General features: G+C 34.8%; 1 protein-coding gene across 2 annotated transcripts in view; it reads right to left on the reverse strand.

The window, feature by feature from the left end:
- The window catches only part of fam83b.S (family with sequence similarity 83 member B S homeolog), a 42,567-nt gene that overhangs the window by 14,865 nt on the left and 12,053 nt on the right, over positions 1–15,649 (reverse strand). For both annotated transcript variants that reach the window (XM_041564724.1, XM_018265552.2), the window contains exon 2: positions 12,695–13,174. In XM_041564724.1, the coding sequence (XP_041420658.1) occupies positions 12,695–13,138 (444 nt within the window). In that variant the 5' untranslated portion in view covers positions 13,139–13,174. The remainder of the gene's footprint in view (positions 1–12,694; positions 13,175–15,649) is intronic.

Below are 15,649 nucleotides of genomic sequence, written 5' to 3' on the forward strand. Positions count from 1 at the left end.
CTGCGCTGCTTTAATAAATGAGCCCCAGGGAGTCTGAGAATCTTTAACAAATTTCAAAATAATGTATAATACACTTTTTATTGTGAATACATAGCATGAATTTCAGTGACCCCCATTTCCTGGTGCAAGAAAGACTGCACATTTTACAGTTTGCTTCAGTGTGCTGTGCATGTAACAAATGTAGCATACAATGCTCCTATGACATTTTTAATGGGGTGTTCACCTGCAACACTTTTTCAGTTCAGTTGTTTTCAGATTGCTCACCATAAACAAAGACTTTTTTCAATTGCTTTACATCTTTTATTTCCCAAAATTGAAGTTTAATGTTCTTATCTCTAGTTTTTCTGACAGCTCAGTGATCAGGAGCATTCGGAACTGTTACAATTTGCTACATTTAGTAAATTTCTCAGTAGCATCTGTGAAATATTAGAAGCTATTGTACAACTCTAACAGCTGCCTTTAATGAAACTCAGGGATGCTGCTCAGCAGGAACAAAGATAACAAATGTATCAGCTAAATGTATCAATTTAGAACAGTTAAAGAGTCGGCGACCCCCCCCTCCCAGAGCTGCTTTAGATGGTGAAAAATTAAACTACAATTCAAATTAGAAATATGAAAACAAATAGAAAATAGAAAGTAATTGGAAAAAGTCTTTCTTTTTGGTGAAAGCAATTGAACTGAAAAAAGTGTTTGAAGGTGAACCACCCCATTAAAATTCCATAGGAGCAATTCAATTTTCAATAATTGCTTAATGAAGAGTATTCTAATGTGAAATGCTAATTTTTGTTTTGCATGCATATTTTTACTAGTGATGGGCAAAAAAATTCGGCAGCCATGGATTTGCAATGAATTTTCGAATTTCACCGGACTCTAATGTTTTCACGAAAGTGCCCCGAAAATTTGTCGGCAAAAACTCTGCTGCATGAGTAAAAAATTATTCGGATGCCCATTGACTTTAATGCATTTGGACAAAATAGTCACGTATATAAACATTATCCATTGCGTCAAAAATTGTCACGTGTCAAAATAAATTTGACACCCATTGACTTCAATGTGTTTTGTGCATTTTCGCCTTTTCGTGAATTTTTTCACTGTTTCGCCCATCACAGTTTCGCCCATCACAAATTTTTTGCTCTTGATGACTTTTATCACTTTCCCCACTGGTCAGTGTTCCTACACGTGTACGTTTTACCCTGCCTCATGTCTTCTGAAAGGGCTGTTCTTGTATATTGAATTATCGTCCATGTATCTATGTAATGTGCAACTGGATTCAAAAATAGGTCGTAGGGATGGGCAAATTTCGCCTTGTTTCGCCACGGAAATGATGCCCACAGACTTGTATGGCGTTGTGCGGCCAAAAAAGAAAAGACGCGCGTCAAAAATGTTTTTGACCCCCATAGACTTTAATAGACGTCAGCAACATTTTGCCGACGGCGAATTTTTGTTGAAAACAAAACGGGTCAAATTCGCCCATCCTACTGTTCCCTATGGTGGGTCAACATAATTACCCATAATAGTAGTTCTGCAATTAACACAAAGCTTGTGTATGTGTATATATATATATATATATATTGTGGTGGTGTGATAAAAGTAGTATAGAAATATAAAACAAAAGGATTTTACATATTTTTCAAGAAATGTTGTTGTTTTCTGTCACTGTGCTATTTTACAAATAATTAATTGTGCTAGGAGATACGTTGGTTTGAGCTTTGCTGCGCAGCTAAATATTCCTTTAGTTTAAATGGAAACAATTAAAAAAAAATGACTAGTGATAAACTTGTTTGCCAAACCAGATGAATGCTAGGGAACACACTGAATGGCTGTTTTCTCCCATATGGTATAACAATACAGTTTTATACAGAGATGCAGTATGTACAAGGGAGGCTTCTTTAGATGTAGGGATACTGAACAACCACCTCAACCACTTGTTTTACTTTTACATTTTACTATTGATCCCACATACAATACAAACAATATCTGCTTAACAGACAAAATTATCAACACCTATTGTACCTTATTTTCAATCAACTCCACCCTGCTCCACCCAACCGTGCCCTGTTACTGCAGTGTGTATTCTCCCCCCCCCATTGCAGATATATCATTTATCATGATTCAAAGTTATAGATTAAGGCACATCATAATAGCTAAGCCATCTGTTTTTTTTTATCAACAAATCCCCAGATAACTTTGTTTTAAATAGCACCAGCCATCAGTTTATGAGGAACCAAAATGCTCAGATAGGTCTGCTATATTCCTGCTGTATGTTCTATCTAAACACAAGGAAACAGCCTTAATATATAATATCTTGTATCACTAGCCCTGCCTTCCCACTTAAATACACATACAGTAATAAAGATCAGTCATTCGCATATAATAAGCTAATGAACAGGTGGATAGACAGTTAAGTGTTATCAGTATTTACCTTTCATTATAGCTGTTTATATTACAAATGTATACACTTTGAACTCATTATAGTTTATTCTAAAACCTTTTAACCTTTCTGGTTAATTAAACATTATTTTTGCTTAAGAAAAGCAATAACATTTAATTTATTATTAATTAAGTAGAAAATGGATGCTGATAATTAGTTTCACACATGAAATTAAATTTAGGAATGTCCTTTTGCAGTTTCCCATCATGATATAAAGTGTCCAGAAACATTGCATGTTACACCCATAATTAGATAATTAGATACATGCATTACTTGTATAATGTCCACAACATGCCTTTCTGCGTTTTCCTACCACTAATTAGTAAAATGCCTATTTAATGTGCACATGCAATGCATCAACTATATTCATAGTAATAATATGTCTGTACAAATAGGCATTTATGCAATGCCTTGTAAGATTGCTTTTCAAAAATACTTGATTAAATGATTATTGTAAAAAAAAAAGGAGAAATAAAGACGGCAAGAGACAAATAAAATTGGCAGACAAAAACTTGAGCAGTACCATACAAAAAGCATGGAGCACCACGGGATGGAGAGAGTAGAAAACAAATTAAAAATTGTATTCATCCATTAAGATCGGCACAGAATTACCTAAACATCAGGGAACCATAGGCTTGACGCATTTTGTGGCTGTCCAGCCACTTTCTCGAAAGCACAACAGTTCAAACACTCATCATCTTAAATCACAGATAAATCCCACCCATAAAAACATTTAACCTTTAGCAGTAGCACCCACGGAGATGGGTGATTTATGCCCCTGTGCAAGGTCATTCTACTTCTTTTAACAGTGTTTTGGGGTAGAGACAGGAAGAAATAAGGTCCTTGTACTTTAATGCCTTCACTCTCCCCTTCCACTATATGGCAAGGATAGGTTTACAATGATATAAGCAGTAGACTTCCTAGAGATTTCCCCAACCCTAGGCATGGAGGGGGAATATAGTTAAATACAGTGGTAGAACTAACCATGGTGCTTATATACCTGATAAGGAGTGGAGCTTGCATTCAATTCTAAAACATCCAGTTTTCTTGAGGTAGCAGCCCTTTTGAGCCCTTGGATTGTAGAGTTTGCATAGTGTTAACAGTAATATTGGGAAGGCCCTGCTTAAGAAAGCTTACAGTCTAAAGGGAAGGGGAAATATAAGGTGAGGATGACCAGTGTGGTTCTGTCATGCTAGAAATGTTCAGTGTTGTATTCTATATCACTAAATAAGCCTTAAAAAAACAATCAAACTCTTTTTCCTCCAATGGAGTTCTGTTATCAAAATGCAATTACTTTCTTACGTGCAAAAAATTTATATGTAAAAAAAACAGCAAATGAATAGATAAATATGCACACAATATTTTGCAATAATTCAATAAAAAGTAAAGATATGGGTCCTGTTATCAAGAATGTTTGGACCTGGGGTTTTCTGGATGAGGGATCTTTCCATAATTTAAACATTAATTAAACCCCATAGGATGATTTTGCCACCAAAAAAGGATTTATGCAGCTGTTAGGATCAAGTACAAGGTAATGTTTCATTTATACAGTTTAAAAAAAGAAAATAATTTTAAAAATGGGAATTATTGGATTAAAATGAAGTCTTTGGCCGTCTTGTAATTCAGAGCTTTTAAAAAAACAGATAATTTATCCCATACCTGTAGTTATTCTTCAATTTAAGGTGGCCATACACGGAGAGATCCGCTCGTTTGGCGATGTCGCCAAACAAGCTGATCTCTCCCCGATATGCCCACTGTGAGGTGGGCAATATCGGGCTGATCTGATTGTGGGCCCTAGGGCCCAACAATCAGATTCTAACATTGTAATGGGCGGATCGCGGGACCACATCAACGAACAGATGCGGCCACATCCGACGGGATTTTTAAGCCTGACTTTCGGCCAGATCTCGATCGGGGAAGCCCGTCGGGGGGCCCCATACATAGGCCAATAAGCTGCCGACTCGATCTGTCGGCAGCTTTTATCGGCTCGTGTATGGCCACCTTTACTGTCAACATTGTTTTAGAAGTCAGATCCAGGCATTCAGAAAATGTAAATAGTCAGACATATACTGCTTTCAATTGCAATGGGGCGGAGGATCCCTTTGTGTCTACTCAAAACATTTAAATGTTAATGGTCCCAATAGGATTGCTGTGCTTCTAACATGAATTGATGCACCTTAGTTACCATAACGTACAAAAAAACCCCAGATTTTCTATTATTTTACAAAAATGAATTATTGTTAATATTTTGGAGCTTTCTGAAGTATGGTTTTCTTTTCGTTGCAATATGTACTTATGTACCGCACTTATACATATCAATTGCTGAAAATTGATTTGTGACCGGAAATCAATGACAAAGAAAACGTTCAAATAAATAATTATGGGTTGAACTTTAAAGTTGTTGTTGCAGTTAAACATGATTCATCCATAAAGTTATTCAGCTGAAATTATTTACCATTATCATTATTTACTTCACGTGCATGCATATTTGGCTTGGCTTAATGATTAGGCAGTACCTATCAACATAGTGTATATTATCGATAGCATATGATTAACTGCAGGAATTAAAGGAAAACTATACCCCCAAAATGAATACTTAAGCAACAGATAGTTTATATCAAATTGAATGACATATTAAATAATCTTACCAAACTGGAATATATATTTACATAAATATTGCCCTTTTACATCTCTTGCCTTGAACCACCATTTCGTGACTCTATCTGTGCTGCCTCAGAGATCACCTGACCAGAAATACTACAACACTAACTGTAACAGGAAGAAGTGAGGAAGCAAAAGGCAGAACTCTGTCTGTTAATTGGCTCATGTGACCTTACATGTGGTTTGTATGTGTGCACAGTGAATCTTACGATCTCAGGGGGCGGCCCTTATTTTTTAAAATGGCAATTTTCTATTTATGATTACCCAATGGCACATACTACTAAAAAAGTATATTATTATGATAATGGTTCATTTACATGAAGCAGGGTTTTACATATGAGCTGTTTTACTCAGTATCTTTTAATAGAGACCTACATTGTTTGGGGGGTATAGTTTTCCTTTAAGGCCAAAACAAAGTTGCGTTTGTATAAAAAAACTTTTATAGATCATTTAGAGTGATGGGCGAATTTGCGCCGTTTCGCTTTGCCGAAAAATTTGCGAATTTCGCGTGAAATTCGCGAAACTACGGAAAAATTCGCGAAATCGCGCCGGCGTCTCGTTTTTGACGCCGGCGTCCGTTTTTTCGGAATTTTTTTTTTTGATGCCGGCGAAAAATTTTTTGACACCACGAGTTTCGCGAATTTATTCGCTGGCGGCGAATCGCGCGAATTTGCACCTGGCGAATAAATTCGCCCATCACCAATCATTTATATATATTTTTTTTTTAAAAAAAATCGGAATACACCTTGTATAGTGAAATTTTTATTTTATATTTTTATATTTTAAGTTTTGTTTTACAGTGGTTTGGTTGCGACCAGTTTATATACATTTCAGTGGGTAATTTTCATGGATTTTACGTTTTTCCACTGTTAAACGTTTACATAATTACATAGTTGAGTTTAAAAAGGGCCAAAGTCCATCAAGTTTAACCCTTTCAGATGAACCCAGAGCACATAGATACACACATACACTCATACCAGCCTATCTATACAATTTTCATTTTTCTAAATTTAACAATAATTATTCTGACCCCCCTAAAAATGTAAAATAGGGGTTCAACTTCATACAGGATGTTAAAAGTGGTATTCATTAATTGCCATTAAGCTAACAAAAGAATATGCAGGCTGTGTGCAGCAAAGGTTGCATTTATAAAGGTATTTAAAATAGTCACACCTAATCAAGAGTAGTTGTAAATATGTAGATGTATTTTTAAAGCTCTGTTGTTGTTTTTTCATGTTTATTCAACACAATCATGTGATGCATCACAATCCATTACAAAAACAGCTACAATTTACAAAGGTGTGTCATTTATTTATTTTATAGTGCAAAAAAGGGGGGGGTTGTGGATGCACTCCAAGGCTAAGTAAAACTATATTTAAATACAATGGAACTACTACTGATCTGGCCAAATTGACTACAAACATAGAGAAAAAGAAGGGGGATTGCAGCTTTTAAGTAGGGGAATTAATTTGGCCAGATCAGTAGCACTTCCATTGTATTTAAATATAGTTTTACTTAGACTTGGAGTGCACCAGAACCCCCCTTTTCTGCATTTTGTATTGTAGCAGAGAGTTATTCTGCGGGAAGTCTAGCAGTTATGCTGTTGGTCAAGCTTCCATGTGGTTGTAGCACCCTCACACCCGTACGTTTAAATGGTGTTCCCATGCCTTTAAAAATAGGTATTGAATTTACAGCTTTGGTTATATGAGGGGGAAACAAAACCGGAGATCGGAATAATATATAGTGCAGTATTTCAAGATTATTAATTGTTACACCTTAAGGGGCACATTTACAAAGCTCGAGTGAAGGATTCGAATAAAAAAAACTTCGAATTTCGAAGTGTTTTTTTGGCTACTTCGACCATCGAATGGGCTAGTTCGACCTTCGACTACGACTTCGACTTCGAATCGAACGATTCGAACTAAAAATCGTTCGACTATTCGATCGTTCGATAATCGAAGTACTGTCTCTTTAAGAAAAACTTCGACCCCCTAGTTCGGCAGCTAAAAGCTACCGAAGTCAATGTTAGCCTATGGGGAAGGTCCCCATAGGCTTGCCTATGTTTTTTGGATCGAAGGATATTCGTTCGATCGATGAATTAAAATCCTTCGAATCGTTCGATTCGAAGGATTTAATCGTTCAATCGAACGAATAATCGTTCGATTGTTCGATCGAAGTATTAGCGCTAAATCGTTCGACTTCGATATTCGAAGTCGAACGATTTTAGTTCCTGGTCGAATATCGAGGGTTAATTAACCCTCGATATTCGACCCTTAGTAAGTGTTTTTATCAAATGATTATTTGTGTAGTTCAACTACAAACTTTTACTATTGGTGAAAAGTGTTTCCAAATAGAATTTGTGATTTATTCTGTGAATAAAATTATTCCAAACAAAATTCGTGATTGTTTCTAAAAATAGGTTGCTTAAACCAGTGAAAAATAAAAATAAAAAAACAAAAATAAAAATGAAAAATACAATGCACAGAAATGAAAAAAGAAGGGAAAGATAAGAAAGGGGAGGGGGGGATGGGAATCTTGCTAAGTGCTGTGATCTAGCCCACACTATAAACTTGTATTTTTAACTAACAGTTGATATAACTTTTCCATAAATTGTGCATTAGGGAGTAACAAGTAACTGTTTCCAGGGGTATATTATACTCACAAGATGTGAGCAATTTCAAGCATTGAATGTATACTTGAATATATATACGATATATATACACTGTATATATATATATATATATATATATATATATATATATATATATATATATATATATATAGATATATATATATATATATATATAGATATATATATATATATATATATATATATATATATAGATATATATAAAAATTAACCGTCCTCAGGGAGGCTTGAGTTAGGAGCCGAAACGTTGGAATAAACAGCAATTTTTTTCACTTGGAAAAGACCCAGAGTGCGGTTCATTTGTTATTTTTGTATTTACTATATAACCTGCACCTAGGCATTTGATATATATATATAAGGAGTGCTCCAGGTCGATAATTTATATATATATATATATCTTCCAAACGAGTATCCGCACTCCAAGATCAATCTTGATAAGGGCAGGGGTGCACGGTAAATCTTGCATACACCAATATTTCACAGACCAGCACTCCCTTTGATATAAGACAAACAATCTTTTATTGCATCTTTCTCCAACGTTTCGGTCCCTTTTGGGACCTTTTTCAAGGTATCATCCTTGAAAAAGGTCCCAAAAGGGACCGAAACGTTGGAGAAAGATGCAATAAAAGATTGTTTGTCTTATATCAAAGGGAGTGCTGGTCTGTGAAATATTGGTAGTATATATATATATATATATATATATATATATATATATATATATATATATATATATATATATATATAATACTATATGGGACCTATTTAAATGGGGGAGTTCTGGGCCTACCATAATCAACCTTTATAAGTATGAGTAGGAGCAAAAACAAGGAAAGGAGATCCAATTAAGGAGACAATAAATTGGGTGTAAGATAGCAAGAAGATGGAGTGTCTAAATGAAAAAGTTAAAATAAGGGGGGTGATGCAATCAAAAACAATTACAAAGGAAAGTAGATAAGTCTGAATGTATTAAAGATTTGAGAATAAAAATATTGGGAGAAAGACAGAAGAGTATAGAAAGGGAACAAGAGGAAGGTACAGCAATAATGGCGCTGCAAACTTAACTGCAACTGGATTTTCTAGTTTATTTCTAGTTTATTTTTTTTTCATTAGCATCTTTGCAACGTACATACAAATATACTTTACATTCAAATATACTTGCATAGTTTAAATTCTGATGTAAAGATACAGAGTTTAAAAACAAATTCAAGTCACAACCCTAATGACTGCTGTAGCTGTGAACACATGTTCCAATATTTTCAGCAATTTATTTCTTTATTTCTTTGAAAGGTTTACTGAAAGGTATAGCTTTAATTTAATGGAGAATAGTCCACATTTTGAAATTGAAAAAAACTATATGGCAGAAACTTAAAATATATAGCTATAATGTATTTATTTACTATGGGTATGGGATCTGTTATCCAGAATGCTGGGGACCTGTGGTTTTCTGGATAATGGATTTTTTCATAATTTGAATCTTTATACCTTAAGTCTACTATAAAATCATTAAATAAACCCAATAACGTGGTTTTGCTTCCAGTAAGGATTAATTAAATCTCAGTTTGGATCAAGTACAATGTACTGTTTTATTATTACAGAGCTTTTTTTAAAAAAATGTGGATTATTTGATTATAATGGAGTCTAAGGAAGAAAACCTTTCTGTAATTTGGAGCTTTCTGAATAATGGTTTTCTGGATAACGGATTCCATACCTGTATATGAATATCAGTTGTGGTTTGGAGGTGTAATACTGTTTCCCATAACTTATAAGTAATCATAATAGCTCCTCATAGAATGTCTACTCTTTAAGACAGTGTCATGTTCAAGGTATCAGATAAGTTATTTTATGTGCACATAAACTATACACTTTAGATGGATTGCTTTTTTGAGATAAACATTTGCAACATCAGTTGAGGAAGTTGCCATAAAATTTGGTCCACTAAATCTTTAAGGCCAATGGAGGTGTCTTCAGTACTGGATGGTCTGATCCCTCTACAGTAGGGATGTAGCGAACTGTTCGCCGGCGAACTTGTTCGCGCGAACTTCGACCGTTCACGTCCGCCGAATGTTCGCGACGTTCGCATTTTGAGTTCGCGTTCGATTCGAATACAAATCGTTCGACCATTCGACCATTCGAATTCCTTCGACCGCTAAAAATCGAACGATTTCCATTCGTTCGAACGATTGTAAGCATTCGATCGAATGAAAAGCATTCGATTCGAATGAAAATCGTTCGATCGAACGATTAAAATCCTTCGATCGTTCGAATCGAACGATTTTAGCGGGTGTTCGAAGTTCTCGAACTGTTCGCGAACGTTCGCATTTTTTGCCGGTGTTCGCGAACACCATATCGACAGTTCGCTACATCCCTACTCTACAGGCACCAATTAGAAAGAGGAAAAGTTTGAACTGTGAGGTTAATCTTACTGAAGCGCCAGAGGGTCAATTGTGAGTCTAATCCTGTTCCAGGTGGGGTGAGATGAATGATAAAAGCATCCATAAGACAAAGCTAGAATTCATGCTAACACTTCATAATACGTCAGGAGAAATACCTATTCAGGGTTGGAATGGGCCGTGGGGGGTTTGCAGACCCCTGATGTGGCAGCCCGCTAGGACCCACAACCCTCCAGTCCAACGCTGCTATATCTTATTCTATTTACACATGCTAATTAACAATTCAACTATTCATTATTGCATATAGTCAATACAAAACAAACATATTCCCATTTTAAACAACAGCTGTCCAATATGCTCCTCTCATGCCATATCCCCACACAATATTGCAACAGTTAAATAATAGAAAAAAGAGCAGGACAAAGCAGAAAATTCCTGTTAGTGCAGTTTATCTCATGCTGCATGTGTCAGCTTTACCTGCCTTTTACAAAATTCAAAGCCCAAAACGGGAATTGTGAAATAAAATGCACTTGCGGGATATTTCTGCTTTGCCTCTTTCTTACTGTTTTCCTTTATTCTGATTGTCACCTTTGCTAGTAAATGCTGGAATAGCAATTAGGACCATATCTAGTTAGGAGTATTGGGAAGGTCTCTCTTGTGTTATTATTGTGCATATTATTTTATAAAAATAATTTAGGAATCCTAAAATAATTAATTCTAATGAAACAGTCATTAATAAAATGGACTAAAACCCTGAAGAGGCACTTCTCTATGAGATGCTGACTCTGATATTTCCAAGGCAGAAATTTAAAGAAATTGTATCAGCTCTATCTAGCTTGTTTTCATTAGGATCTACGAACCTGCCCCAACCCGCCCCAACCCATCCCGACTACATCTGTCTTGTAACCTTGTTCAGTTACTGCAACTTGCTTTATTTATTTTATATCCTGTATTATCCTTTATATTTATCTACAGAGATGTGAAGAAAATGAATCACTCAAATCAGTCCCATTCAAGTGAAATCTAATTTGCCTATCATATGCAAACAATAGGGTCAGAAAATTACTAGTATGTTTTTGGACTGTGAAAAAAAGCAAAGCAACAGAAGGAAACAACAAAACCACAAGCTAAACTTTCAAGTAAAACAAAAGTTGGCTCTTTTTCTGGATTAAAATACAATGAAACTATAATTTACTTTTAATTTGTTCAAAAGCTCCCCCAGTGAAAATAATTGTTAATGACGAATTTCTTAAAAATAACAATGTGATAAAAGAGGAGAGACAACAATTGGGCAGCAACTTGTACATTTTAGGGCCAGATTTATTAATGGTCGAAGTGAAAATTTAAGTTTTCGAGTTTTTTAATGGCCAAAACTGTCCATTGCGACTAAGGAGGGAATTGTTAAAATTTGATTCTAGTTTTTATTAAAAATTCGAATGACGTTTTTGAAATGTATACACTGGCCCGTTAAGAACGCAAATTCAACTATTCACCACCTTAAACCTGCTGAATTGCAGTTTTAGCCTATGGCGGACATCCTGAGATCAATTTGGAGTTGTTTGCTGCCTTCCTGAAAATCAAGTTTTTTTCATAGAAAAAACTCAAATCCATTCAATTCGAGTTTGCGGGTCGATCCTATTCACCCAAGTACAAAAAAATTGATTTTTTTTTTTTTTTTTATTAAATTGCAGTTGGTTGAATTTTGAGTTAAAGGGAGTTTATGGGAGTTTAAAATAACTCCCATGAGCTCGAAATTTGACCCTTGATAAATCTGCCCCTTAACTGTCATTCTCCTTTAAAAGTAACAAATTATATTATGGACTGCACATAACTTCCAGATAATTTCAGATAATTTCAGATAGTATATAAACAAAAGCTGCACATATGCACTAATATTCACCCATTTAGCAATTTCACAGAAGAAGTAAACACAAATTTGGCAATTCACATATATAACAAAAGTTTGCCTCAGGGGCAAATCATTGTTGTACTTTTTCCTCTCCTCATTCCTGTTTTATAGATAAACTTAAAAGAATCAAAGAATGTTAACAATTAATATTGTTTTTATAAACAGATTATCAGTGTGGTTAATAGGAATGTTAATGCTTAGACTGAAATTATAAATACTCTTACGTACCTAAAGAATTGAGATTATATCCAAAATATCACGAATTCAGGAACAATTTATGACCCATTGTCAGCATTTTTGTTAACAAATCATGACATTTTCAAAACTGCATATAGAAAAACTACACATAGGAGCAGATTTATCCAAATGTGAGATTAGAGCTCACCATAGAAAAAGTCACCCACTTTCTATTAATTTCTATGGGATTTTTAATTTCGTGTATATATATATTGTATCAATGAGTTAAAGTTAGCATTTACCATTTGATAAATACAATTCTATTGTATATCAAGCTCAGATTTCACTCTTTGATAAATCTGCCCCATAGGATCCCAATATTTGATCTCCCAATAAGATTAGGAAATATACATGAAATAATGTAGCCAAACCAAATGAAATCAAGGGGCTAAAAGACCAGGAAAATGGGAACATACCTGTTTTGCTTCCTTAATCATTCTTCTAATCATTTCTTTTATTGTGAAAGGATGTCCTCTTGGAGGATGAAAATATAAATTTATATCTGTAGTTCCTACTTGACTGGGAGCTACATAAGGCCAACCAAGATCAAGGTTTGGTGCCTCTACATCAGATTCCAAAGGCCAATATGTTCCAGAAGAAGAGTTGTCATCAGTAACATCACCTTGCGAATTGTCTACACTTTCTGATGGCTTGTGTATGTGATTTGTGATATAGTTCAGCTCATCCTCTGCAAGGAATTCTGTGGCTCTTTCTTTCTGTAGAAAGTCTTTGTATAAATCAATACCACCTTCTAAAAGTGCATCAATTGCCATTCGGTAGCATTCTTTATAGTGGGGTTCTAGGCAGTTTTCCAATTTAACTTCATCATGCAAGGATGAAAGCATTGATAGTGATTCCATTCTTGGAGTAATTCAAATATATTAAATAATATAAACCTGGATAAGCGGAAAAGACATAAGACAAAATTAGTTTTTATAAAAAAATAATTTTTATCTACAACATACATTATTCAAATTCCAAAACTCTTATAATTAACAATAACCAAGTTAAAATTATTACTGTTTCCAAGTTGAAGTTTCCATTGGAGGCCTCCACAGGAAGCCATTTAAATGATTTACTTTGACTTTTTGGGGGTTATTTAAAAAAAAAACTTAAATTTTATAGAAAAAAAAACTCAAATTCACATCTGAAAATACTCCAGCTAAAATCTGTCAAAATCATAGAGAAAACCATGTAAAACTCAATTGCAGATGGTCCCTTTTACCTTTGGAACATATTTTATGCCTTCATGGTTCTTGAAAGTTATGGGCTGTTTGCTCTGGTTTTTACTTTTAAATTCAAGTTTTTCATTTTCAAGTTTTTCGGATGACAACAGCAACGAGAAAAAAGTATCAAGTGGAAAAAAGTGATGAGCCATGGATTTGCGGCAAAAAAAAAATGCTCATAAGAAAAAATGGCCATTGACTTTAATGCATTTGGACAAAAAAGTTCCATGGAAAAACACCTTTTGACTTTAATGCATTTGGAACAAGAAAAATTTGTTGCACGTAAATACACCCATTGACTTCAACACTTTTCACCAATTTTTTGTAGTTTAGCAAATTGTTTGCAATTTTGTCATTTTTGCACAGTTTCTCAAATTTTTGGAGAATCGAAATGGGGCAGGTTCGCTCAGCACTAGTCACACGTTTTGAATTGTTGCTCAATTTTTTCAGAATGTTTTTTTACACCAATTTTTTCGAGACAATTAAAATAAATAAAGGGGATTTGGGTTTGGGAGTTTGGTCTGATTTTTTTTTTTTAATAAAATGATAAAAATTTGAGTTTTAGTAAATAATAAGTTCTATACTGTTGAAGCAAATCTTGTTGCCAAACATCACCTGTATAAAAAATATTTTTTTTAGACAATAATCTTATTATAATGATAGGTGAAACAGAATACAATAAATATGACTTGTACTGGAATGTGTTCTGCCCTTCTGAAAAATCCATACTTCTCCATATTTTCTCATCCAAGACAGTTATAGATTTTACCCTTACTGCTCTCAAAGAAGAGTTAGCCTAAAGAGAATACATAAATTCACTAGCTCAAAGTTTGAGGCCTTATCAGTTCTATAAGGGACCCTTAATCTCAGGTGCAGTGGGTGAGAAAACGTTCCTTGTTTTTCTTCCAGTGGCTAACATGGGAATCTGCACTGGGGAAACATACACGGCGCAAAGTTGCTACTCCGGAAAATAGCCATGCCTACTATGTTTCTCCATTGCAGATTTACATATTAGCCACTGGAGAGGAAACAAGGGACGTTTTGTCATCCACTGACACCTACTCAAGATTAATCATTGGGTACAAAATGACAACTGAAGAATAACTGGCCTGGAATTTCACTGTCACTCTACAAAGTATAATGATATACATTTTTTTTAAATTACAATTATAATAGGTAGCCATAAAGATTGGTTTAAAATAGATATTCAATGATGCCTAAAAAGAGTATGAGGACAGCATAGAACTGAGCTGTATCACTCTCTTATAGTGATGAATACTCCCCTCATTTGCACAGCACATTGTACTATTTGTATATTACCTTAATACAGTGATCCCCAACCAGTAGCTCGTGAGCAACATGTTGCTTCCCAACCCCTTGGATGTTGCTCTCAGTGGCTTCAAAGCAGATACTTATTTTTGAATTCCAGTCTTGGAGGAATCTTTTGGTTTCATAAAAACCAGTTGTATTGCCAAATACCTCCTGTAGGCTGCCAGTCCACATAGGGACTACCAAATAACCAATCACAGCCCTTAGTTGGCGTCCTCGGGAACTATTCTCTTGCTTATGTTGCTCCCCAACCCTTCTTACATTTAAATGTGGCTCACGGGTGAAAAAGGTTGGGGATCCCTGCCTTAATAGAATGTTTTACCATGTTTAACAGGAACTTCACAGCATCAGTGAAACCTAGTTAATTATCATTGTATCTCTGATACGCTTACAATACTAATATACAGCTAAATATGACTCAAATGTGAATTTTCATCGGTGAGATAATAATATGAGAATTATATAATGTAGATTTTCGCCCCCAAAATTGCATGTAAAGCAGCACTGAAGCAGCTAAAATAATTCTAGTTCTAGTTACACAAAGCCATATTGTTATAAGTATATTGTTCGCTGTTTGAAGCATTGACACTATGGGAATGACTCATACCCATAATAAGTATATATAGAGAGACGGCATAGTGACATCTGCTATCATCCAGCTATGTGTCAGCTCCAGAAGATTTCAACAGCTCCTTAATCATTTCACAACAATGCTAAAGGTTTTTTAAAATGATTGGATTTTCTTTAAGCATCAGTGACAAACATCTGATCATCAAATACGTTTTTCTTTAAAATTGTGTTGACAAACCACAGCAC

Source organism: Xenopus laevis, chromosome 5S, assembly GCF_017654675.1.
Source record: "Xenopus laevis strain J_2021 chromosome 5S, Xenopus_laevis_v10.1, whole genome shotgun sequence".
In the NCBI taxonomy this organism is placed as follows: Eukaryota; Metazoa; Chordata; class Amphibia; order Anura; family Pipidae; genus Xenopus; species Xenopus laevis.